This window comes from Lissotriton vulgaris, chromosome 12 (genome assembly GCF_964263255.1).
Source record: "Lissotriton vulgaris chromosome 12, aLisVul1.2, whole genome shotgun sequence".
NCBI lineage: Eukaryota > Metazoa > Chordata > Amphibia > Caudata > Salamandridae > Lissotriton > Lissotriton vulgaris.
Window position 1 is genome coordinate 727294122 of NC_141700.1, and position 27565 is coordinate 727321686.

Below are 27565 nucleotides of genomic sequence, written 5' to 3' on the forward strand. Positions count from 1 at the left end.
TCTAGAGTCATGTGAAACAATAGACAGCTATTTCACTCAGTCAGTTGTGCAGATTACTTTCACCAGGATGCAGAGAATAGAGAGACGGGCGTTTTCAATAAAAGGTATTATTTATTGAACAGTCTTTCTTCTCATGCAAGAGAAATGAATTGCCACAATTGCAAGACTTGTTATTATAAAAAGTGCGTACAGTAAAAGGAGGATTGCGAAATAATGCCGTAAAAGCATTGATATGGTTTCTTAGCCATACAATGGTTTAAATGAATAAAATATACATTCATATATACATTTGACTAACGTACTCAACTGATGCTTCTAGATACGCCTACCCCAGTGTACCTGACCTAAGCCTAATACGTGGGAGGGAGTAAGTAAGTAGCAGTTTAAGTTGGTTTTGCCAAGGGTTTGCTTCAAGAATTCTCTCTAAGGGTTTAGTCAACACTGTACCTCTGGAATAGAATGTTGGAGGTCTTGTATCTCCGCTCAGGACTCGATATCCAAGTCACCCGCAAGGGTAGGCTGGAAACGCCGGAGCTGGATTTTCTCGGCAGGGGAAAAGACAGCGTCTTGCTCAGCGCGTCAAGGAGGAGGAGTGGCAGCGTCCGAGGGCTTCTCGCATCTGCTGGGCTCTGCAAGGGACAGCTGTTCTGCTCCAGTATTCTCTATCACCACCGCTGTTTGCTTAAGGCAACGTTGGTATTATTTATACCTGGAAGGTGCCTTGTACTAGCCAAGCATTACGTAACAAAAATATTTGAACTGTTTGGCAGTTGATGGTCTATGAGCAAGGGGTGATTTTTCCATCTCTGAGGGAGGATTTTTATACTACATTGCTGCTCACTATGGTTAAAGTAACTGCATCCTGTGGAGTAGTAGTTCTAGTTCTGTCTACCACGCATGCAATTCTTAGCCTACACGAAAGAGAACAAGGTTTCATTAGTAGCATTACCTTATAGGCAAATACATTTCCAACCTTTGATTGGTCTCAATTAGTCAACCCTGGTGTAGTTCTTTTTTTGTTGTTGACATGTTTAGACACATTTCATATTCTATTGAAAAATTGTCTCATGCACCATCTTTCATTTTAGGTGTGGTCTCCCAGGAGATGATGCAGAAATTTCAGAATGCTGAGATCATCCACAAGATGACCGAAAAATTTGATGAGGTGACGGTTGTAACCTACTGAATCATTTCAGACAGTTGGGTTTTGTTGGGTGGAGAGAGATCAGTAGGATTGCTTATGAAATAGGTTGGATGATTATAAACCTTTTTGTGAATGAGTATAAACCTACTTTGCAGAGGTGGTTGGGTGAGTGAGGCAAGAAGGCTAAATCTGTTAAAGGTCAAACTTTACCACAGGTTTCCATTGAGGATTCCTTTTGGGAAACTGTACTGCTAATGGTAAAATTCATATGAATTGTATCTACTCTTGAGGAGAGAGAGAGGTATTTCACAGAGCCACTGCCAGTTCTGTCTCCCAGTATTGTTGTAAATGTATGCTGTAAGACTGGGATGTCCAGACATCGGAGAAATTTCCACAATCCCCTGTGTACGTATTGTAGGAAGCTGGATCTCTACATACTATACCACAGTAAGGTATAGAGTGCACAAAGACCAGGGGATCCCCAGAGGTATAGAAGAGGCTAAATTAGATAATCACTAGCTGCTCTCTTTGTGGTAGTGTGGTTGAGCAGTTAGGCTTATCAGGAAGGGTGTTAAGCTTTTATTTTATTCACTCAATCAGGGTCTGATTACACACACTCAGAAACAGAATCCAGACCAATCGGGTAAGAATAAAAAATATATATTTATGTTTTATCTCTAGAACCAAGTAGGACTTGGTACAGGTAAGTGAAATATACTTTCAAATGCAAAACGTTACAAGGAAATGCAGTATTGGCTGAATTTGCAATTGTTACAGGTTTGTATTTCCTTGGAAAACAGTTTAAAATACATAAAGATTACTTTGGAATACGTTAGATTACTTTTGGATTACATCGACTACATGGATTGATATGCCTATATATCACACTGTAGATCCTACAATACGAAGGTAGGTAAGAATCTTTTTGGTTTAAAGTACAGCTGCGTTTCACTCATACCAAGCACAGTTCAACAGTTAGAACAATATAGGACCAAAAACTTCTAGAATTGGTTCCAGTGGGGTAAAGAGGGTTATCTGTTTGCAGGTAAGTAAACAATATAACTTTTTATAGTCAATTGTGTCCCCTAACGTGAACCCCACCGTCTCCATGTACGAGCTTAAAGTGCATGTAACTTTCCTCCTCGACCTGCTATGAAGACGCAAATACATTTGCGTCCAACGTTAACATGTCCTCTTTCAGATCCACCATGAATGGATCGATAATTCAGTTCCTAAGTATGCCTTGCCAACGTCTTTTCATGGTGCATTTTCACGTTTTTCCTAGCCCTGCAAAGCTAGGCCCTGATTTCTGCCATCGAGCCCTTTCTGTTCTCTGTCTCCTGAAAGCTGCAACGTGGGATGCCTCCCTGACCTCTGTCCTACTCCCTGCGCGGCGAGCGGTGCCCGGCTCGGCCTGCTTGCCTGCCAAAGACAGTATTTTACCTTCAAGTTATCAGTATAGCCGAGTTCAGCTCCTCGAAAACACATTCCAGTCTAGCAGAATAGATAAACATTTCCCCGGCTACAGAGCAAAGGGCCCGGCCTCTCTGTCTCCATGCAAGTAATTCATTGCTCCTGTTACCATGGTAGGCCCATGGCCCCTCGCATTACACGCAGACACGTAGTCACATATGCACGCATTGATAGTCAGTATAGAGTAGCCTCTGCCCGAGAGACCTTTCCTTCTAGATAATATAGTTCCCCAAACACAAGATATCAGATATGATTTAGGAACGAGTTGATCTGACATGCCAGACTTCTGTCTCTTTCCTCTAGTGTTAAATGTCAAGTCCCCTGCACCCTCCAGCCTCACGTCAGTCACACGTCATGCTGCTGCGCGCGCATCCTTGCCACAGATTTCTGCTGACACTGCAAGATTCCACTATGTATCCACCCACCTGTGACAATTTCATGTGACGTTTCTAGCACACACCTCTGTGTACGCCCTAGTGCACGCCTTCAGATTACGTATTGCTACGCACATGTGTTCTTATCTCGTTTCTCTCAGCTGTTACGCCTTCTGTATTGCTCGCCATTCTGTACATTAACTATAAAAGTTGTACTCTGTCAATAAAGTATGCTCTATCCCTTCCTGATCCTTTATGGTGAAAGGAACATGATATCCTGGTTCGAACCATTCCATTTTATGGAATAAAACCCATTTTGAAACTCAGATGCCACGGACTTTGTCTCTTTATTTTCGATTGAGTTATTTTTATTGAACTTTACCGCATAGAAATTCCGACGGTAAATTAGTATTTACCACATTAATTTGGCGCCCGAACAGGGACCCCTCCCCCACCCCACGCGCCGGTAGGTGCGTTGCAGGCTTTGCCCCCTGCCCCAGCCAAGACGGACAATTACGCGTACCCGCAGGATTTCCTGTATCTCCCTCAGGCCTACGGAGGTGACGGAGACTGCGATCAGCACCCAGACGAGGCGGTGAGGAGTGCGGAGGATCCCGACCAGAGCCCAGCCAAAGAGAACAAGGTCCGAGGTATCTAGAGGCCCACCAGTTCCGAAGTATCTACGTCACGAGTCGAGTCCAGTCCGGTCCAGTCCAGTCGAGTTTCCGAGGCCTTCCGTTCCGTGCTTCCCGGTGAGTACCGTTGCTGGGGACGCATCTAGACGGGTGCATTACTATGTATTCGGTAAAGACGGGTTCGGGTACACAGACCCGGTCTGCACTGTTTTAGCAGTGTATCTGTACTGTTTAGCAGTATATCAAGAAATTCAGACATTCAAGGGTTCGATTTTGTTCTCGTTTTAGAGTTCTAGGGTAGTCAATGTGTGTTCAAAATTTTTTTTTATGTGATTAATGTCGTGGTATGAGTGACTGTTTGATATACATTACTGTGTTTCTGTGTCAAAAGTGTGTTCAGGTTCAAGTAAGTATCAAGTATCAAGTACCAAGATGCCATTATTCAGTAAATTAAAACAGATAGGAACTAGGAAAGGGATACTAGAGGAAGCAATTCCTGTCCCACCCAGGGACACTCCAGGAAATTTTATGTACCACAAGCATGGCTTAGATGCCATACTGTACCTAGATGTATGGTCCGATTATACTTAGAACCTAGAAGAGAAATACAGATGGCCCGTTACAGGGACATGGGATGCAGATTGCATCATGAGAGTAGAAGAAGCATTATGGAAAAAGAAAGCCAGACAATCTCAGAAGGATGCTATAGAATTGTGGCGTAAAGAATCGCATAAACGAACAGAAAAAGAATTCAGAAAAGCAGAAAAACATAGGGAAGATTCAGAAAAAGCCAGAGAAAATGAATTAGTAGAGGAAGGTATACGAGTCAAAGCAGAACAAGTAGACCGACAGCGAAATACTCTTGCGAATGGTATGTATCCTCTTTTGGCCGAGGGTTTACCTAAGGCCACCCCGGAAGTACCGAAAGATCTGCCCCCTCCATTAGTTCCGACTAAATTACGCCACAAGACCGCAAAAGACATATTCCTTTCTTCCTATTTAGACGACGTAGCTCCCGCATATACAAATCCACGTGTCCATGCACCACCGGCTGATGGCACCCCACCCCGAGACAATCTACACCCACTTCCGCAACAACAAACTCCTCCTCCCGTTCCACATCCTGCGCCTGTTCCCCCAGCCCCAGCCCTTCCCGCACCTATTATTCCTGGCATTCATCCACTAAATCCTTTTGGACCTGGCACCTCGGGAGGTGCGACAGGAGGTTTTCAAACACCGCCACAAACACATAGACTGACTTATAGGGATCTAGCAAACCAACATACACCTCAAACAGCGAGTTACAACATACTTAAAGAGCCTCTCACAGACTGTAGATATGATCCAGTACCCGGTAAAGACGACAGAATGATGCTAGCATCAGTACGTCTACGACGAGTTGCAAACTATTTAATGTTACTACCAGGAATGATTGATCATCTAGACAGAATATATCATTTTGTCCAAACGGGGGAAGGTCCTGAAAGTATTGGCGAGGCCATGGCATATCAGAAAGTTGACACTCAAGGTATGATATTACGCTTCTTCATAAACTGCTTGATAAGAGATCAAGATAGGCCTGGTGTAGACAAGGAAGAAATGAACGCACTTAACAAATGGGGTCAGAATATAGCAGACGGAAAACATGATAAACAAAATTGTATAGAAAACATGTACAGAAGGATCCGAAAAGCTGTAGTAAAAATACACGAAAGAAGACAGCCTGAAAGAGAAATAGATACAGACAAGAATGAATCCTCGGAGGAGGAGGAACAACCAGAGACCACAGCACAAACATCGCAATTACCAGCTAGAGAAATGATAGCATATGTAGGGAAGGGAAGACCCTTTAATAATACAATACGTCCGGTACGTCCAGAAAGCAAGAGACTTTTTCAAGCAGCCATGTCAAATCCGAGGACTCCTGAACATTTGTTTCAGGCTACCGATAAAATACTTCAAGACCGAATGGGGTACCATGTACTCAATTCCATGGATGAACAAGAACTAGCCCGGTCCGCCGTACAATGGGCTGACAATTCTAGTACGTATAATGATAATGCAGTAGCTCAGACGTTTCTGAGCCTTTCCCCTGATGAACAGAAATTAGCTAGTGTATACATGATTCAGCATCTCATTACGTTGTTTAAGAGACAACATTCTGATCCAGGTCCCTTACCAGATATATTAATAGAACTGCTCTCTAATAGATGGAGAGGCCTAGGTACTGATTTAATTAAAGAAATTCTAGAACATAGACACAAGTATAATACTTTTCTGAAACCACAGTTTGTCAGCTCCACCACCCACAGAAAGAAAAATGTTTTACTTCGACAGACAGAATCCCTTACGAGAAGTACATCCAGTAAGAAAAGAAGATGACACACTAGAACGGGTATATGTATATACACCCCTCACTAAAATAGAATTGCTAGAAATGAAGAAACTAGTACCCTGTCACGATAAAGACCCTGCAGGTTTTCACCGAGAAATTAAAGATATGCTACTCATGGGTGACTACACGTACTCAGATATTATGAAAATGTTAAAAATACTGTTGCCCGCTGGCATTTACGAGAAACTCAAAGAGAAAGAATGGGAGGTGGGAGATAAAAAGATTAATTGAACCGATATAGAAGACGAGGAAAATGGTCGCACTCCAGGGTTAGGCCTTGGGGAAAAAGCTAAAGCATTACCAGGATTAATTGTACAGGTTTTGCCAAGATTATTGACAACGAAAAAGGAAGACTGGGATGCAATCTCAGCCTGTAAACAGAAACACGATGAAGACACTAGTGATTATTATTCTAGGTTTGAGAAATGTTTTATTATTAATAGCGGCCTGAAACCAAGTAGCGAGTCATACCCGCACCTTTTTGTAACCAAATTAGTCGAGAATTCATTGCCCCAGGTTAAGAACCGTGTATACAAGGTCGAAAGTACATGGCAAGCAAATACGCCATCCCAAATGTTACAAATGTTACAGTACCACCAGAATAGAATTAGAGAAGAACAAGATCACGAACAAAGACGTATGAAAGACACAAAAATGAAAATGCTAGTTGCTCAGTCAGTCCCAGCTGACGGTCAGAAAAGGGGTATGACACAGTCTAATAATTCGGCGGCTCCCGTTAACCTCTTGGCTGCTAATGACAAGGGTAACTCGTCATGGACTTTCCATTGATTTCAATGGAAATTCAATTCAATAAATATTTTTGCCTTAGCAGTAAAGGGGTTAAAGGGACATGCAACTACTGTAAACAGCCAGGTCACTATGTAAATGAATGTACAGTCCTGAAACACAACATAGCCACAGGTAAAACTAAAGAGAGACCCCGTCAGCCTAGACAGGACCAGATCCAACATCAGGTCCAGCGACATGTTCCACAGAACACCCAGCCAATGCATGCTTCCCAACAGACAGTACAGACAGTAGCGGTATCACAGCCACAGCCTATTGCCGCGGCACAGCAAGTTTCACAACAGATGTACCAGTATGCACAGTCTGATTATCCCGATTATCAGCGATACACATGAAACAGCCTAGAGAGGGAGGTTGGCTTGCCTCTTATTGAAATTCCTGTAGATCAAGAGGGTCCTTATGTACATAGTCAAGCATTAGGAAAGGATAGAAAGTTTCTGATTGACACAGGGGCAAGTCGAACAACAATAAGTCACAATGAGGTTCCAGGGGCACCCCTCTCAGGCTCACAGAATGTTTCCCTTGGTTTTTCAGGACAGCCTATTGTTAATGAAGTATCGAAACCAGTCCCCCTAACAGTTGGTCCATTGTCACGCACTACAGACTTACTACTCACGAAGTCATGCCTGGAAAACTTGTTTGGTATCAAGACACTGAAGGCTCTAGGAGCAGTAATATGTTGTTCTCCGGAAGGAGTTAGACTATTTCTACGTGACTTTAAAGGTCACTATGTGTTACGAGATTTTGATGACAGATTGAAAAATGTACCAGAACATTTGTGGGCGAAAGGCCCAACTGATGTAGGTTGTATGCACATTACACCATATCGAGTTACACTCAAGCCAGGAGTTGTACTGCCCCGAATCCGACAATACAAGTTACCACCCGATGCTGTAGTGGCTTTACTGGAAATCATTGAAGAGCTCATTGCACAGGGAGTGGTTGTCGAAACCGACTCCAATCTATGTAATTCCCCTATCATTCCGATTCTTAAACGTACTGACCCAAATGCACCACCCGTTTATCGGTTGGTGATTGATCTACGAGAATTAAATAAATGCATTGTGCCACAGTACCCTGTGGTCCCTGACATCTCATCCTCATTGACTGCTATTGATTCAGAGGCGACGTTCTTTACTGTAATTGACCTCAAGAACGCCTTCTTCAGTGTCCCCATTGATCCAGAGAGCCAATATCTTTTCGGTTTCTGTTTAAATGGTCGAAGCTTCAAATTTGCACGCGCACCTCAAGGATTCACAGAAAGCCCCAGCATCTACAGCCAAGCATTAAAAAGACAACTTGACAGTATTCAAATGCCAGTTAACACTGCCCTACTGCAGTATGTCGATGATCTACTGATCACCGCTCGTAGCGAACCTGAATGTGAACACGCATCACTGACGGTCTTACATTTTCTGGCTGACAAAGGACACAAGGTTTCCCCTTCAAAGCTACAATTCTGTGTTCAGCAAGTGGTGTACCTTGGGCACTTGCTGTCCAAGAGGGGGAGACAGCTAACACCTGACCATATCAAGTTAATTGCACACTTACCGCGACCCATGACACAAAAGGAAGTGCGGGCCTTCATTGGCCTCACCTCTTACTGCAGACAATGGATTCCCCAGTACGCATTTCTAGCCAAGCCACTTATACAGTTGACAACACAGGAGGCAGCGACTTTGACTGTCCTCCCTTGGACTCAGGAACACACACAGGCTTTTGATGAATTAAAGAAAGCATTATGTCAAGCACCAGTTTTAGCAACACCTTGTTACAGCAAACCTTTTACACTCTTTGTTACAAAACGTGATGGTACAGCATTGTCTGTCCTCACACAAGACCAAGCAGGTTCACATAAGCCTTGTGCTTATTTTTCGAGTACATTAGATCCAGTAGCCCAGGCTCTGCCTGCGTGCTTAACACCGAGGTGAAGCCGCACGAGATTACACCGGGAAACTTCGTTTTTGTACGCAATTTCGACAGGAGAAGTCCGCTGGAGCCCCGCTGGCAGGAGCCGAAGCTCGTCTTACTGACCACGAGGACGGCAGTAAAGTTGGAGGGCCGCAAGGGATGGGTCCACATGAGTCATGTTAAAAAACTTTACGGATCGCCGCCAGAGACTGACTCTTCCTCCCCCTCTAAGGACTGCCCAGATTCTAGTGACTCTAAACTTCCCCTGGTAGAGAAAACTCCTCAACAAGAGTATAAATCAAAGCTGAGGTCTAGCAAGTCAGACAGTTTAATTGTTTAAGTCCTCCCCTAGGTGAATCGGTTAGACAAGTTTCTGACATGTACCCGTTAGACCCCAATAGAGAGAGAGATAGACAGAAACAACTCAAGAAACGAGAATATTGTAAATCTCTTCGTAGTCATTGTATTGTGACATTATTGATTTTGTTTTTTCTGAGTCTTACGATTATTGCTGCAAGTATTCTGCTCCACATGTATTTCCCTCTTTCCATACATGCACATTTCTTTTCAAACAGTACTGTCGAGCATACCTTCAGTGAACTGCCCCCGCATGAGTTAGCTTACCGGCTTGCGCTGCGCAACAATACTTTTATCAGTATGTTACATCATTCTCATCAGACCAGCAATGCTACCAATTGTTGGATATGTGGCCGACTTCCTCCCTATCAGAAATACAAGGGAGTCTTGCCCCTCTTCCCGTACCCGTTCACACATAATGGTTCCTGTGGTGCCTGGTTTAGTTTAATAAATTCTTTAGACTCTGCGTCCATAGTCTACAAAGGCAGTTGGATATGGGGAAATCTGAACACCGTTCTGCATAAAGTATGTTACCCCAACAAGGAGGGTCTTCCACAAAGGACAGGGACCGATCTAGAAAATGAAGTATATGGATTAGGTAATTATACACTCAACCTCATGATTCTAAATGTTCAGTCTAATACAGGCCCAGACTTGCCCTCTATGTCAGTATTACCCGTCAAAGGCGAATTATGTGTTAGAAAGAATGGTTCAGTACCTCTAGGTCATAGTAAATGTACTACTGTGATCGAATTCAGTGATAAAGGCAAGTCTACATTCAAAGCTACCCGCCATTCCTATTTCATTTGTGGTCATACAGCCTATATACGTTTGCCACTAGATTGGGATGGGACATGTTACATTGCATTCCTTCTGCCACCTGTTTTTCTAGCTCCACCTGATTATCATAGGAACTCCCATCTAGTTCATAGACCCAAGAGAGATCTCCCGCTTGTCGACTATACTGAAACGGCATGGGAACGATACACAGATTTCAATAAAGGTTTCTTTCCCTATTTAGGTGCTGTCTTTAATAGTAAATCTATACGTCACTTATCCAGAACCCTCGAAGCAGTAGTGAATGAGACTACTTCCGGCCTTGGTAACTTGACCGAGGAACAGTCTGCTATGAGACTTGTCGTTCTTCAAAATCGTCTCGTCCTTGACGTCATCCTGGCCGATAGGGGCGGGGCCTGTAAAGTCCTCGGATCGAGCTGCTGTGTTTTCATTCCTAATAATGCACCGTCAGTATATAAAGCCATTACACGCCTCCATAAGATTGCAAGTCAGATACACCAGAATCCAGGTACCTGGACTTGGTCCGGTTGGTTCTGGAGCGTGTTGTCAGCCTGGGGATGGAAAGTCCTATCCTTCCTCGAAATAGCCCTTCTCATAGTATTCAGTTGTTGCCTATGTTTACAATGTGGGCCGACGATTTGCGGCTTGTGCGCCACATCCTGTTTTCCTCATCCAAGTCCACGTTCTAAATCCCGTTTGAAAAAGGAAGAGCAAATGATGTTATATGAACAAGTAGATGGACTAATGAGGATTGATATATCATGAAGGGTCCGTAGGGGACAAGGAGGGAATGAGGTAATATAAATGTTTATAGTCAATTGTGTCCCCTAACGTGAACCCCACCGTCTCCATGTACGAGCTTAAAGTGCATGTAACTTTCCTCCTCGACCTGTTATGAAGACGCAAATACATTTGCGTCCAACGTTAACATGTCCTCTTTCAGATCAACCATGAATGGATCGATAATTCAGTTCCTAAGTATGCCTTGCCAACGTCTTTTCATGGTGCATTTTCACGTTTTTCCTAGCCTTGCAAAGCTAGGCCCTGATTTCTGCCATCGAGCCCTTTCTGTTCTCTGTCTCCTGAAAGCTGCAACGTGGGATGCCTCCCTGACCTCTGTCCTACTCCCTGCGCGGCGAGCGGTGCCCGGCTCGGCCTGCTTGCCTGCCAAAGACAGTATTTTACCTTCAAGTTATCAGTATAGCCGAGTTCAGCTCCTCGAAAACACATTCCAGTCTAGCAGAATAGATAAACATTTCCCCGGCTACAGAGCAAAGGGCCCGGCCTCTCTGTCTCCATGCAAGTAATTCATTGCTCCTGTTACCATGGTAGGCCCATGGCCCCTCGCATTACACGCAGACACGTAGTCACATATGCACGCATTGATAGTCAGTATAGAGTAGCCTCTGCCCGAGAGACCTTTCCTTCTAGATAATATAGTTCCCCAAACACAAGATATCAGATATGATTTAGGAACGAGTTGATCTGACATGCCAGACTTCTGTCTCTTTCCTCTAGTGTTAAATGTCAAGTCCCCTGCACCCTCCAGCCTCACGTCAGTCACACGTCATGCTGCTGCGCGCGCATCCTTGCCACAGATTTCTGCTGACACTGCAAGATTCCACTATGGATCCACCCACCTGTGACAATTTCATGTGACGTTTCTAGCACACACCTCTGTGTACGCCCTAGTGCACGCCTTCAGATTACGTATTGCTACGCACATGTGTTCTTATCTCGTTTCTCTCAGCTGTTACGCTTTCTGTATTGCTCGCCATTCTGTACATTAACTATAAAAGTTGTACTCTGTCAATAAAGTATGCTCTATCCCTTCCTGATCCTTTATGGTGAAAGGAACATGATATCCTGGTTCGAACCATTCCATTTTATGGAATAAAACCCATTTTGAAACTCCGATGCCACGGACTTTGTCTCTTTATTTTCGATTGAGTTATTTTTATTGAACTTTACCGCATAGAAATTCCGACGGTAAATTACTATTTACCACACTGCAATAATAGTTTTTGGGGTTTAGAACCAAGGTTCAGTTAGGCACTCGAGTTGCACCACCAGCGGCAATAGGGAGGACGGGTGCAGAGGCCCAATGTTAGCCAATAGGGCTAGGGGGCACTTCGGTTGGGGGCTGCTCACTGGCAGGCCAGTCGGTCGTGGGAGCCAAGTTCCTAGGGTTAATGTCCGGGCAAAGGGAGTCCCAGGTTGGCACCAAGTCCATGCCACCAGCAGCGCAGGGGCGGCCTGGTGCAGGGTGCTTAGGAGGGGGTCAGGAGCCCAATGCAATCCTATAGCGCTTGCAGATTTGTGCTTCAGGCTCGGATGGAAGTCTTCCGAGAGGAACCAACAGCTGGGCAATTAAGATGAGGTGTCGGGACGTAGGTGCACCTCAGGCGACCGGATGCAGGGGTACTTTTTTTGGTCTGATTTCACCGTATAGTGCCACTCGTAGTTGGGTGGGGTCTCCGTGCAGAGGCTGCAGGCGACATCAGGGTGTCCTGGTCGGGTCAACCCACGGTGGACTCGTGCTCTGGAGCGCTGGTGGACCTTACGGGACCAGTGGACCACTTGGACTCCGGCCGTAGGCTATAGGCGCAGTGGTGGTTCCAGGCATCAAGCTTCTTCTTTCTCAGCAGGCTCAGAGTCTTTCTTTGGAATTTCTTCCGAACAGAGCTGCTGTTTGCAGGAGAACCGGTGTTAGTTGAAGGCAGTCCGCCCTCCCAGGGGCTCTGGAGGTCGCTGGCTGCAAGAGAAGTCTACTCTTGGCGTATAATCTGAAAACCGCAGACGGCCGGTAGGGCTGGGTCCAAGTAATTTCTTCTTTACAGTCTTCTCTGCGACTTATTTATAGGTTGCAGGAATCTAGGCAAGGTTAATGGTCCCCTGAAATACTACATTTAGGGGTGTTACAGGGGTGTGCAGATCTGGACCAGTATGTCATGTTCCTTGGGGTGAGTACACCCCACATTATGCTACATTCCAGTGGTTGGGGGGGATGAGCTTCCCTCTAATTCCTGTGTCCCCTCATCTTCAAGATGGAGGAGATTGAGATGTGTGCTTCACCTTGCTTCCCCACCTGAGTGGTGGGGTTGGCAGAGGTGGCACACCTCTCCTAACTTGGTTTCCTGCTGATTTTCCCACCCAAACGGGAGATGGAACCAGTGGGAGCCAGTTGCTGGGGGCAGCAAAGGGTAGGGACCTTTGAAGCTTCCCCTTCGTGGACCTAGCCCATCCTGGGAGAGTAGGCATGACACCTCTGCCCAGGATGGGCTTTTGTTTCTGGACCCAGAGAGTGGATGCCCTCTGCCCAGGGGTACAGAAACCTGTTTTGGTGGTGACAAATGGCAGGCAGTCATTCAGAAACCACACTAGGGCTGTTTTCAGATGCCCTCTGAGTGCATTGTATATTAAATCCCACACTGGCATCAGTGTGGGTTTAATAAATGTACTAAGATGTTGGCTACCAATCGTCCTAGGTTTCAGTAAAGCCAGTATGGAGCTGTGGAGTTCATAATGACCAACTCCCAGACCATATACTCTTTATAGCTTTACTACACTTACAATGATTAAGAATGGACTTATGTATGCAAAAAGAACTGGACTAAATGCAGAACAATGTCATATATTCACCCCAGTACAGAGATATGGCCTCAATCCATCGTTTTTATGCTCCCATTCCAGTTTGAATCCAGTCATATGCAGATCAGTCTTGACCCTGTGCCCAGTGGGAACAGTCCAACCCAAACTGCCAGGTCAGGTCCTCCCTGGACTGGAAACTAGCATTGTAGGATCGGTTTCGGAGTTTCACCCCTCATCAGCCAGGATAGCTCATGCAACTGTACTCTCACCTGTGGGCTAGTGCGCCCTGCTAGAGGGGTGACTTACCTTGGCCCCAGGCACACACAGGGATATGTGCCATGTCGACTCTTCACTTTTGTCTGCACCAAAACGCGCAGCCTGCAATGGCAGTGTGGGGGTGTTAAGATCTCGCAGGGTGGCACAATAGGTGCTGCATCCCTTACATGCCTTCCCTGGTCATAGTGCCTTTGGTACCCTTGGTAACTTTCACAAGGGGCCTTGCTGTGGCCAGAGTGGTTCCAATTGTGGGCAAAAAGGTACAGTTTTGGGAAAGAACACAGGCCCTCGGAACCAGATTGGCAGGAACCCAGGGCACATCAAGTCAAAATGCATCATGTGTCAGGCAAAAAGTGTTGGGGGCGGTGGGGGAGGTTACTGCAACAGACACCCACTTTCTTACACCAATGGATACATGTACTTAGAGAATCTTTGGTTTACATTTTTGGTAATTAATTTTGGTTAGCTGATTTAAAATTGTATTGCAGGAGTCTCACTAGGGGTTGTAGGAGTTAAGTGAGCATCAGAATGCACAGTTTGCTGTGTTGCTTCATTTGTCAAGGTGATTGTAATCGTGAATTGTGCTGGTCTCCCAGAGATGTAAAAGGCATAGACAATCTTTGTTTTCATTTGTTACTGTCCTTCATTGCCACAGAATACTGCAATAGATTTTCAAACCTTGCAAATAGGTTATAACTATCGCTCCCAGTATTCTGTTTAAACCGATTTTTATACATAGAGGAAAAAATATATTTAAATTTTCTGTGTTTATTAAAAAATTGAAAAAATATTGAAAGAATAAGCAAGGCTTTTCTAATTGGCTTCTGTAAAGAGCCTTCTCTGGCTCCTCACCCTGGTCAATAAATGCCAGTAGATTGGTTGGGGCAAGGGACACAAAAAAAGGAGCAGAGGAGTGCTCAGAAGTATTCGATGCTGCTGCAAGGTAAAATGGTAGATGTTTATCAATAAGGGGGCCCTTATGCATTTCTTTTCCTTGCAGCCATCATCCATCTCTTGCTCAGTCACAGCCCGATTCGCAGAAATGATGCGAGGCAGTTTGAGTCCGAGCTTCCTCAAGCCTCCCAGTTTTTAAAGTGTAGGGCCTGTTTTACAACAAACTTGGCTAGGAATCTTTGGGATGCACTGCATCCCAACGCCTCTGGACCGTATGCAGCATGACTGAAATCAGCAAGACTAATGCAGTTTGTATTTGATTCAGGTGATTTAAAGGACCCAGAGTGGCTGGTGTGACAAGTGTCTTGGCATTTATGGAAAAAATGTGTTTTATATTATTTTGTGACAATATGTATTTTCAAATGCATTATTTCATTGATTTTTTTTTTTAAGTCAAAAATAGTCTTTTTTGAGTGCACTTGTTAGGTCTGGCCTAAATGCGGCTTTAGTGGTCTTGCCAGCCTAAAGTTTTTCGAAACATATCCTGCAAAAATATATACAAATATAGGGCCTCTCAATCAAAACTCTTTAATCATTAATCTGTTAAAATGTCACTCAAATTCTGCTCCCTCCCACCACACAACATAGAGCAGATCAATGGATCAGCTCACTCCAGCCATTGAATGCTTTAACTTTGTGACTTTTTTATTCCTTAACACTTGCATACATACACCTAAAAATAGTTCCTCAAGAATACATATTTTTAAACCCTTGTACTTCCCTTTGTTTAGTAGTTTATCAGCTATTCCCATAACATTAAAGATATTTATTGTAACATACAATGGTGACTCCCCGCTGGTGCACTTCTTTATTCTACAGATAAAGCGTTCAAGTTATTAAAGTAGCTACAGTGCACATGCAGATTTCTAGGTTGCAGTCACAGTCCCTCAGGTTTGTGATTGACATTTCAAGCACTAGTATCTGATTTGAGCGGGACCTCCAGTAACGCCTTGAGGCGCTAAATTTCTGTGAAAGAATTTTGAACATTTTGGATCCAACTCTAGAGGGACCTCTAGTAATCACTTGAACTGCAGGACTGTTTAAAAAAATACATTGTTGTATCATCTGAAATGATTGAAGAAGGTAAGTTCTAAATCGAAACATAAACTGGGTTTTAAATGAGAGCAGTGTTTCCCTCAATAGCACACTGATGTTGAGTTAATTTGCCAGACATGGAAATATATCCTTTAAAAGTCCATCACCGTTCTTTAGCCCACTCTGCCACCCCAGTTCAGACATGGCTATATGCAAATCAGTCTGACCCTGTGCCTAGCTGGGCAGTTCGGGCTGGACTGTTCCCATGAGGCACAGGGTCAGACTGATTTGCATATAGCCATGTCTGAACTGGGGTAGTCGGAGTGGGCTAAAGAACGGTGATGGATTTAACCCAGATCTTTTGACTGGGTGTGAGTGTTTGATTGGTTCTTATGCTCCGTCCATTACCAGCCCCTTTTGTACCGCTTTTGGCCGCCATAAGTGTGGCAGGGTGTGCTCAGACGTGAGTCCCTTGCTCACTTTGCCACTGAATTCAAGCAAGCCAGGCTGAAGACGGCTGGAATGCCAGAAACCGGTCCTCGGAAGCTTGTTTCCGGTCCAGGGAAGGCATGGCTTGGCAGTTCGGGCTGGACTGTTCCCATGAGGCACAGGGTCAGACTGATTTGCATATAGCCATGTCTGAACTGGGGTGGCAGAGTGGGCTAAAGAACGGTGATGGATTAAACACAGGTCTTTTGACTGGGTGTGAGTGTTTGATTGGTTCAGATGCTCCGTCCATTACCACCCCCTTTTGTACCGCTGATGGACTCGGCCGGCAGGAAAGTCTGCGGTACGGCCTCCACTTCTATGAATTCCGCAAGTGCCTCGGCTCTGTTGGGCCGTTACGACCGGGCCTTATGGGAGTCCATGCAGCAGTTCCTGGAACACCTTCCCAAGGACAGAAGGGAGGCTTTCCAAGAGATCATTAATGTGGGCATGATGGTCTCCAACCAGGTGAAAAGCTCTGCGGCGGATTCCTCACTCTTGGCAGCCCACGGGTACTGCCATGGGATCAACCTGCGATGCCACAACTGGCTGCGTCTAACGTCAGTAAAGCCAGAGGTGCAGCAGAAGGTCGCCAACCTACTGTGAGAAGTTGGCCTGATATGTAGTGCTCACTATTCTAGTGATCACTGTGTATCATTCCAAACAACCCTTATTGATGATTGGTTGTAAGTCAACCTTATAGACCAGCTATACTAGTAGCATGGACAAGAGCAGTCTTTAGGCTAAACTCTAGAGGGCGTGTTAAGCCAGCTGTTATACCATCACATATACCCCTTGAACACCAAGTGAAAGGACACCGCACAAGTTGTTATGAAAATAAAAGGATATTTATTTATAACAAGTCTACCCTGATCTCTTTATGAGTCAGGGAGCTAAGCACATAACAAAACTCTTAAGAAAATACTTTAAGTTGCACAATTTACACAAATGCCCGAGGGGCACGAAAAACCATATGCTACAAAAGTGGAATGCGAAATACTAGCAGGTAAGTAACAATATCCAGAGGCTTTAGGATCACTAGGACTACACTACTGAACCTTCAGGTCAGGAGCAGGAGGCCTAGGGAGATCGGGTGCAGAGTGTGCACTCTCACGCGGGATGCGGGACAAAGTCTATGGATACTAGTATCTCGTAAAGTTACAGTTATCGGACGAATCCGACTAGATAGGCTGAAAACGAAAAAGGATCTGGACACTTAGATAGTGAACCTACGTTGGAGCACCGAAATGCTCAGGTTACCTAGCCCAGGGGCTGCGGCTGCATAGGGTTCAAAAGACGTCGGGAATCCTCGTTACAGTCTACGGAGCCTGAAAGAAGAAGTTGCTGGCAGGCGACCAGTGATGAAGTTCGATGGGATCCAAGCCTGGATCGGTGATGGAGACGACCTGAAAGCAGAGGGGACTCAGTTCTTAATCACTAGCCAGTGATTAGGTGGGCACCAGGATGGCACCGGATGAAGTCACCTCGACCAGGTGAGTGGGCGACGCTGGGCTCTGCAGTCTCTCGGACCAGGAGGCGTTGTCGGCGACCAGGATGGAGATGCGAGCTGTCCCACGAAGGTGTCTGCTGTCGGCGATGCTGGACCCAGGATTGGGACAACAAACCTTGGCAAAGTCAAGCCCACGCAGTGGACTCAAGATGGCGTCTGGAGTGGACCAGGAGGGTCCGGGGTGCTCCTCTGTTGGAGGGGAGCTAGGGCCAGTCTGGAGCAACCAGACCAGCGATGCAATCGTCGTGGTTCGTCGTCAGGAGGGCTACAAGCGAGCAGGCAAGTGGCCGGACAACGTGGTGAGCAGCAAAGAGCAGAAGGGCCCCACGCAGATCTCGTGGATGCTGGGGGGGCTGGACTTCTGTGCTGGAGCTGCTCAGGGTTAGGGCTTCTCAAACTCCAAAGCACTCACTCGAGGATACCTCGGCGGTCGTGCTGGATAAGCGTCGTGCAGTTTGGAAGATGGCCGGTCCCTTCAGGTCTCGTCACACCCACGAATCTCAGCTGGGCTGATGAGGTAGGTAGAGGTCAGAGATGCCTGGGAATCCGGGTCTCGTCGAGCTGGGCAGTCTTGATCCGGAGGATGGACTTGCAGCACACCGCATGCGCTTAGATGGTGCCCGCTGATGCAGGGTGGCTACTCCTTAGCCACAAGGGAGAGTCTTCAGAAATGTTCAAGAGTTCTTTCGTGGAAAGTAGTCAAGATTCAGAATTATCTAATTTGGGAAGGGGGCCCGCTCCTACCTTTATACTAAAGAAAGGGGCTGGCACGCGACTAGGTCCTGCTCATGGGTGGGACCAGGAGGGGGGTGGTTACACCCCTCTCCCTTGTCCGGACTTTCCCCAGCTCAGGGGCTGGTGTGCCCCTGGAACTGGTTCAAGGCGGCATATGAACAGTGAGCACCGGGGTGCCACTTGCAGTCACCTTCCTCTCAGCCCTGCCTACCTGGGATACACAAAAACCCCGTCTGGGATGGTGCTAGTACCGCCCCTGACAGGAAACCCTTTGTCCAAGCTCTCCTTGCTGGAAGGACTCCCAGCAGCAGGAGGTCAGACTTGTGTCTGTGGTGGCAGCTTCCATTTTGTGATGCTGAGGCTCGAGTTAACTTTAACCGGGGTTCACAGTTACATACATGTCGTGTCCCTCTAGAAGGGTGGAATGCTAACCCCGTCGCCAGAATTGGAGAGGGGTTAGTATTCCAATTCGTATGACACCTTACTCGACATGTTTTGATAAAGCGATACCAAAGTTGGCAAATAACCACGAGGATTATAATGCACTTAAGAGTATATGGTACGCGTTATCATGGAACAGCTATTAGGACTTGGTTCCGCAAGCTGCAAACGGGCTCAGCTCATGCCAGAGCACCATCTCACATAATTCCAAGCACTCTGCTTTCAGGATTGATAAGGCCTGCCATAGGAGTGACTGATAGGAATATCAGTGTCCATTTTAGGGTTAGATATAGGTATACTATATCTAAAGCAAAGGGTGATTACACCACCTTGCCCCAGCTGTCGTGCAGCCAGTTGTGTCAGATTTAGATGGCCAGCCAGGGGTGGCATAATACATGCTGCACCCCTGGTAGGCCCTGGGTACAACTATGCCCTGGATACCTAAGGTATACTGTACAGGGACTGATAAGGTGGCCCAGTACCAATTGGTAAATGCACCTAAGGTACATGTGAGTCAATTTAGAGAGAGAACAGCTAGGCTGTGGGTCTGATTAGCAGGCCCACAGCCAGGGAAAGTCGTAAACCAGTGAAGCAAAAAGCAAAAATCTGGGGCGATCATAGGATTGCAGACCCTACTCCTACCGTTTTTAGGAGCGACCCTGTTCGGCAGACATGCGGATGAGGAGATGGCCCCCATGAAGGCGGAGGCTGAAACCCTGACGGCTGTCGGGTTGGAGAAGCGAAAGGAACAGAGGAAGACCTTCCGCCCGTTCCAAAGGCGTTATGGTGCGCAGGGCAGAGGGCAAGGTCGGCAGGCTGGACAGCAGCAACAGCAGTACCAGCGGTGGCCATTTCAAAAGCGCCAGAGTGGCAGAGGTGGTCAGCAGTCCTCCTCCGCGAACAAGGGCCCGGCAGGGTCTAAGCCCTGAGTTGCTACTTCCCCCTCTCCTGTTACCCGCTCCGGTGGGGGGAAGCATACAAAATTACTTGGCAGAGTGGAGAAAAATTACTCAGGACATGTGGGTGCCTAATATTGTTTGCAATGGATACAGTCTTTGTTTTCTCAGCTCGCCTCCCACGATTCCACCGGTTTGCTTGCAGTTTCAACTGCGTGAGCTCCAGGCGGAGGCAGATACCCTGTTGAGAAAAAGGGCGATAGAAGACGTCCCTCTGTCTCCAAGGGGAAAGGGTCTTTACAGCCGCTTCTTTCTGGTACGCAAGAAAAACAAGAACGAGTTCAGGACCATTCTGGATTTGCGACAAGCAAACAAATGGATTCGCAGGGAAAAGTTTTGCATGCTGTCTTTGCACCAGATTTACCCTCGGCTACAAAGGGGAGACTGGCTTTGCGCGATAGATCTGCAGGATGTGTACTTCCATGTGCCCATTGCACAGAAACACCAGAAGTTCCTGCGCTTCAAAGTCGGCACCAATCACTATCAGTACACCGTACTCCCGTTTGGACTGAAGTCTGCGCCCAGGACTTTTTTTTCAAAGTGCATGGCAGTGGTGGCGGCACACCTGAGAAAGAACAAGGTGTTTGTTTACCCTTACCTGGACGATTGGTTGATCAAAGCCTCCACCTTCCGGGAAGCGCAATTGAACTTCAATAGGACGGCCGTTCTGTTGACCCAGCTGGGTTTGCACATAAACATGTCCAAGTCTGTCCCGACCCCAGTCCAGTGCGTACAGTACTTGGGAGCCTCCATCAATACGCTGTCAGCAAGCGTGTCCTTCGGAGGCGAGACGCTTATCAATCCTTCAGAAGGCTCAGGTTCTCAGGGCTGTTCCATCTACGACAGTGAGGACGGTGTCTTCTCTACTGGGGTCGATGGCTTCTTGTATCTTCCTCACTCCACATGCACGCCTACACATGCGGCCACTGCAGGAATGTCTGGAGGATCAGTGGTACCAGAGGCGAGGGGACTGGGACGACCGGATACAACTATCTCTGCACACTCTGCAGTCCCTGAGATGGTGGTGTTCAGCATAACATCCTCAAGGGGATTCTGCTCCACAAGGACATTACCACGCAAACTATTGTGACGGATGCTTCTCTCCGCGCTGGGGAGCGCATTCCAGACAGTTACTGATCCAAGGAGCGTGGTCCCCAACGGAGTCCACGTACCACATCAATTTCCTGGAACTCAGAGCTGTTAACTTGGCACTGAAAGCCTTTTATCCGTCCTTCCAGACCAACTCTATGCTTGTACAAACGGACAATACGACCACGATGTATTACCTCAACAAGGAGGGGGGCTTGAGATCGCGCACACTGTCACAGGAAGTGCAGGCGATCTGGCACTGGCTGCTAGCCAGCGTACTGACGATAACGGCTACCCATCTGCCAGGTGTGCAGAATGCTCAGGCGGACGCACTCAGCAGACTGATCCAGGAAAACCACGATGTGGGTCATAAACGATGAGGTGCTCTGAGACATCTTCGCCAGGTGGGGCACTCCAGACGTGGATCTGTTCGCCACTGCCCCGAACTGAAAATGCAGAGACTTCACATCCAGGTATTACCAGCAGGAGACTCTGGGGAATGCGTTATGGATAAACTGGTCGAACAGCTTTCTGTACGCTTTTCCGCCCATTACCCTGATTCCGGTGGTGGTCATCAAGCTGTCCTAATCCAGGGCGTGGATGATCCTCATTGCTCCGGAATGGCCCAGACAGTGGTGGTTCACAGACCTGCTTCACCGGTCTTTCCTTCCTCACATACGGCTGCCGTGTAGGCCGGACCTTCTCACGCAGTTCGAGGGGGCAGATGGTGCACCCCAACCTCTCGTCTTTGAGTTTGGCGGCATGGCTCCTGAGATAGTGCAATATGGCCATTTGAATCTACCTGAAGATTGTATGGACATACTGAAGGAGGCTAAGCGCCTTTCCACTAGGACTTCCTATGCTTACAAGTGGAAGAGGTTCTGCATCTGGTGCACGTCCAAGAACTATGATCCGACGACATGCAAGGAAGATGTCCTCCTTCCATACCTCTTGCATTTGGCGCAGTCTGACCTTAATTTTCATTCTATTAAGATTCATCTCGCTGCGCTGACTGCCTATAGGAAATGCCCTTCACAGATATCCTTCTTCCAGATTCCTGTGATAAAGGATTTTTTGGAAGGCTTGAAGAAAGTGTTTACTCCTGTCCAGCTTCCTTCGCCTTCGTGGAACTGAATGTGGTGCTGTCCAGGTTGATGAAGGAGCCTTTTGTACCTATTCATAAGGCTTCGCTGCAGCACCTGTCCTGGAAGGCGGCGTTCCTCGTGGCCATTACATCGGCCCGCAGGATGAGTGAAATTGAGGCATTGTGTTGCCAGGAACCTTATACTGTATTTCATGCTGCTAAGGCTGTTATGCGAACTCACCCTAAATTTCTTCTAAATGTTATATCTGATTTTCATGTTAACCAGACCATAACTTTTCCTACGTTTTTTCAGAATCCTTCCACTTTAGCGGAAAGGTCTCTTAATTCCCTGGATGTCAGAAGGGTGTTGAAATTCTATCTGGATAAAACCAAAGATATTCGTAGGTCAGACCAATTGTTTATCAACTATGGGTCGGTCAGGACTGGTCTTGCTACCTCTAAACAGTCCATCTCTAGGTGGATTGTGTCCTGTATCCAGTTATGTTATCAAAAGGCTAATAAGACCTCAGGGGGTACGCCTAAGGCTCATTCCACCAGGGGCAAAGCGGCTACAACAGGGTTGCTCCGTAATGTTCCCATTGCAGACATCTGCAGGGCTGCCACGGGGAAGTCGGTCCATACCTTTGCGAAGCTCTACTGTCTGGACTCTGATGCCAGAGCAGATGCTCAGGTAGGGCAGGCTTTGTTACGAAATCGGTTTGCGCAGTAGTGGTATTGTCTTTTTCCTCCACCGCTGGTTTGGTTGTTGGGATGGGCTTGCCATTCTATTCACTAGATTGACTATACACAGAGATCCCCTACTACAGAAGGAGTAGTTTCCTACATGTAACTCCTGTTCTGTAGTAGGGGTATGTCTGTTATAGTCATAAGCGCCCGCCCTCCTCCCCGGTGGAGAAAAGGATGAAATACTGAATGCTACAGATCTAGCTTTATACACCTCCAAAAAGAACTGAAAGTGGAGGGAGTTGCTGTGCATTCTGGGATATCGAGAGTTCTGGAAAGTTTCCTTAAAGGCACGTTATCCCTTTTTAAGCCACATAATGGCAGCCCATGGGGGGGGCTGGTCTGTCCATCCCTTCCTCTCTATCATTCCAAGGTTTCTGTGAAGAGGGAAGTTTCTCTATGGGTGAAATTTGGCAGACTGTACTGAATCTGATATTGGTGGAATATCCTTTGCATTTCTAGTTCAAGTACTGGACAGTGTAGCCTTGCATGTACAGGCTCCATTATTTGTCTTTAATTCTCTCTTAAGTGTCTATGCAGGAATGCACAGAAGACAGCTTAAGAGATTTTTTGGGTTGCTCTGGGGTCCCAGCACATGAGCGGGACTATTCACTAGATAATGGCTATAACAGAGATACCCCTACTACAGAACTGGAGTTACAGGTAAGAAACTACTCCTTCACTCTGATCAGAATAGTAGTTGCTGCTTGAGTTGAGTTCCACCCCACCAATTACTCAATTTCTCTATTTGTAATGGGTAACTGTACAATATTGGCCTCTATTGATATCAAGGGGCTGTGTGGACATTTCTTTTAAGTTCAGAAAAATTTTATTGAAAGAATGAGATAAGCTTACAAAGTAAGACAAAGAAAATAACAAGCAAAAGTTTACATCAAGGTAATTAAAGATATTAATATAAGCTACAAAAAGAAACATCAAAAATTGAGACTGTGGGGACATTTCTAAATGCACAGTGGTGTATACATGCCACCTCAACCACGATATTGCAGTGTAGGCCCATGTCACGTGTCTCTTTGTATTTTTATTGTATCACATGAATTTTTAATTTATCTTAATTTGTTAGAAATATTTGGAGCAATTGAGTGAGGTCTGTTCATTATTTATTGTTTGTCAGTGTTTTGAGAAGCAGTTGTGTTTTTGTTGAGGATAATGCACTAATACTTAAAATGTACTTAAAAGGTGTTTAATGCAACAGTGCACTTACTATCAGAAGTCCAGTTTTAATGCAAAGCCCATTTATAATAATCCTGTTTCCCACACAAAGCGCTGATAACTCCCTACTAATAGTGTGGGGCCAGGGCTGGGAAAAAGGATCTATGATGTCACCCCCCACTTCAAGGCCCATTTGGGTTTAAGTACTGGGTCTCTGACTCCATGTATTGCTTTGCCCTCCCAAGTTTGTGCCTCCCACATGGAGGCACAAACAGGGTAAAGCGGTAAAACACCACCAGGAAAGGGATTTCACTCTCATAAAAGGAAACACATCAAAGACTGTTCTCAGAATAAGGCATGGGTTTTATTTGTGCAAGACTCTTTAACAAGAAGGCTTTCCCAGATGTTAAATGAAAAACATTCAAACGTATATATAGAGACATATATGCAGGCAGTAGTATCACACTTATAAGTAGGCAAATGCAACTGTTAAATGCATGGAATAAAATAAATGAAATTAATTAAAATCAGATAATAATATGATGGATGTCCACTGCAAGAAATCATATATACTAAATTCATCAGAAGAGCATAACCACTGAAGACTTCAATGTGCACACTTTCTGATGGATACATCTGCCAGTGAATTCCTCACCTTGTGAATATCCCCCTGCGTCAGCAACATTCGGAAATTCTTTCTGTAGCTTCGTGCCGACGTGGACAACGTCACAGAAGCACAGCATCACGCTGACGTCACTGACTCCATAATAGGCCCACGTCGGCTTGATTACATCAGTGCCTTTTTTTCCGTGTCGTCGACGCTAACGTTTTTCGAGGGATCCTCTGTAGCTTTTATAGTAACTTAGTTACTGTTTGTTGGTTTCAGAGTCTTCTTCTTTCGCTGTCTCCTGTCGAGATGTCCTTGAAGAAGACCAGATTCAAGCTGTGTGGTGAATGTGGGAAAATTATGTAAATCACGGACCCGCATGAAGATTGTCTATGGTGCCTGAGCTCGGACCATTATGTCCAAGGGTGTCCGTCCTATAAAAAGATGAATCCCAAGGCCCTTCGTGAAAGAGAGGCGAAGCTCCTGGTTGCTAAAATGAAAGGTAAAAAGGACAGGAAGAGCTCAAGGTCGCGATCGAGGAGGTCGAGGTCTTGTTCGAGGTTGCCTTTGAAGTCTTAATCGGGGCATGCTTCCAGATCGGCAAAAAAGAAGCACAAGAAGAGGAAGCATGGATCTCGACATAATTCTGGGAAAGATTCAGATTCGAAGCCGAAGTCACTGAGTAGAATGCACCGTAAAGATGATATATTTCCTTCACCAGAGGCTCTGGATCCGGAAGGTGAGGCTTCGCCCATGGTGTCGCCGGAGCATTCACCGGCTCCGGTGTCTAATTCCTCTCCGGCGTCGTCTCGAACACCAACTTGATAGGAGGAAGAGGCTCCCTTGCTCGAGGGTTCGACTACTCTGGCACACCAACCCGAGGAAGAGGTCGACAAGACTCCGGTGCCTCCTCGAGAGCAGGCTGTGGGTCTATACCCTCCCATTCCAGGCCCGGGACAAGACCTTACTCAGTATTTAAATGCCATGTATGGGGTCTTCTCGAGCGCCATGTACCCCTCTGGCGCACTGGTTGATCCCATGGGTCCGATGGCCTATAATCATGTCATTTATGCCGGCTCCGACACCGCCTTGGCATTTCTCGGCGCCGCCGAGGTCTTAGACGCAGATTCCTTAGTCACCGGCTCTGGCTCCTGTTAGACCTCGTGAACAGCAGCCTGGTCATCCAGCTCGGAGTTTGACGCCGGCTCCGGCTCCATCTGAGTCGATTGCGGATCCGCCAACGCCTTTTCGGCAGGACAGGTAGAGACGTGAGGCTCAGTGACTTCTAGAGGAACAGAGGTACAGAGAAGCGGAGATAGAAGAAGGTGAGCTGCCGGAATCGGAAGATTTCTTTGATGACCTAAGGGAGGCTAGTGGTTTGGAGCTGTCTCCGGATTGGGAGTAATCCTCTGTCCCAGATGCCCCTTCAAAGGATGTGGCACCATATCCTGTGGTCATCAAGAAGGCAGCAGAACTGTTGAATTTATTTATTTATTTGTGTGTTTTATAAAGCGCACAGCTGCCCCAACCGGCGCTGGTAAAACTGGGGACAGTGAGGGTAGGAAAAGAAGAGAACATTATACGGAGAAAAGGTGGGTCTTTAGTGACTTTAGAAATGCCGCTTCAGTTTTACAGGCACGTAAAGTAACCGAAAGCTTGTTCCAGCACTGAGTGGCGCAAACCTCGAATGTTTTCCCTCCGGCACGAGTACGTTTGAATCTTGGGGTTTCCAGGAGAAGTAGCGAGTTAGAACGTAATGTCCTGGCCTTGACATACGGCCTCAGAGTGCTTTTCAAGTGGGCCGAGCCATTGCCCTTAGAAGCGCGAAAAGCCAGAGTCATGGCCTTAAATACACATCTCTTGGCAATAGGTAACCAATGCAGTTTTCGGAGGTGAGGAGAGATGTGATGTCTAGCTGGAATTCTCTCCACCAGCCGAGCGGCAGCATTTTGGACAGTCTGTAATTTGTGGCAAAGGCCTGCTGTGATACCAAGATATAATGCATTGGTGTAGTCAAGGTGAGATGTTATCAATGCTTGTACCACAGTCTTACGGCAGTCTGCCGGCAGGTAGTTGAGCCGGTTGATCGTCTTGATCTTAGCAAAACAAGATGCTGCTACTGTTTGGACCTGAGCATTAAAACTAAGAGGATTGTCCCAACCCACTCCCAAGTTTCTCACCGAGTCTTTGGGTGTGGGGGCTTGGCTCAGGTCATCTGGCCACCACAGATTGGGGTCCAAAGGCGATGGTGAGTTAAAAAACATGATCTCCGTCTTTCCTGCATTGAGTCGGAGGGAGTTGGAGTCCATCCAACTGGAGATGTTTCTAAGACAGGATTTCAGCGGATCGAAGGCAGAGGTGGAGGGGGTCTCAAAGGTAAAAAGTAACTGAATGTCGTTAGCATAGGAGGTGGATTTAATCCCAGTTTGCGCAATCAGTTTGGCCAGGGGGGTGAAATAAACATTGAACAAAAGCGGGCTCAGGGATGAGCCCTGAGGAACTCCCCATTTGAGTGGTCTAGCGGAGGAGGTATATGGAGAGGTATATACCTGCTGTGTGCGGTCGCATAGGTAAGAAGAGAGCCACTTCAGAACCATTCCGCCTATACCTAGGTCCCCCAGCCTTCTCAGCAAGATCTTATGAGAGACGGTGTCAAATGGCGCTGAAAGATCCAGCAGCACTAACACCGCCCTCGACCCCCGGTCCAGCGACCATCTCACCGAGTCAGCCATTTCAACAAGGGCTGACTCAGTGCTGTGGCCTGACCGAAAGCCGTGCTGGGAGTCATGTAGGAGCCCACTGGATTCAATGTATTTCGCCAGCTGGGAGTGTACCAGTTTTTCCAGGATCTTAGCTGGGGCAGGCAGGAGAGAAATATGCCTGTAGTTACTGGGGTTATCAGGGTCTAAATTGGGTTTTTTCAGAATGGGGATCAGGGAAGCGTGTTTCAATTTGGCGGGAAAGCAGCCCATTCTCAGGGATTCGTTCCA

At 46.5% G+C, this 27565-nt stretch overlaps 1 protein-coding gene across 1 annotated transcript in view; it reads left to right on the forward strand.

Moving 5' to 3' along the window:
• Window positions 1-27565, forward strand: part of STAG3 (STAG3 cohesin complex component) — a 1294449-nt gene that overhangs the window by 370109 nt on the left and 896775 nt on the right. The window contains exon 7 of the mRNA XM_086945989.1: window positions 1089-1165. Coding sequence (XP_086802115.1) covers window positions 1089-1165 — 77 coding nt within the window. The remainder of the gene's footprint in view (window positions 1-1088; window positions 1166-27565) is intronic.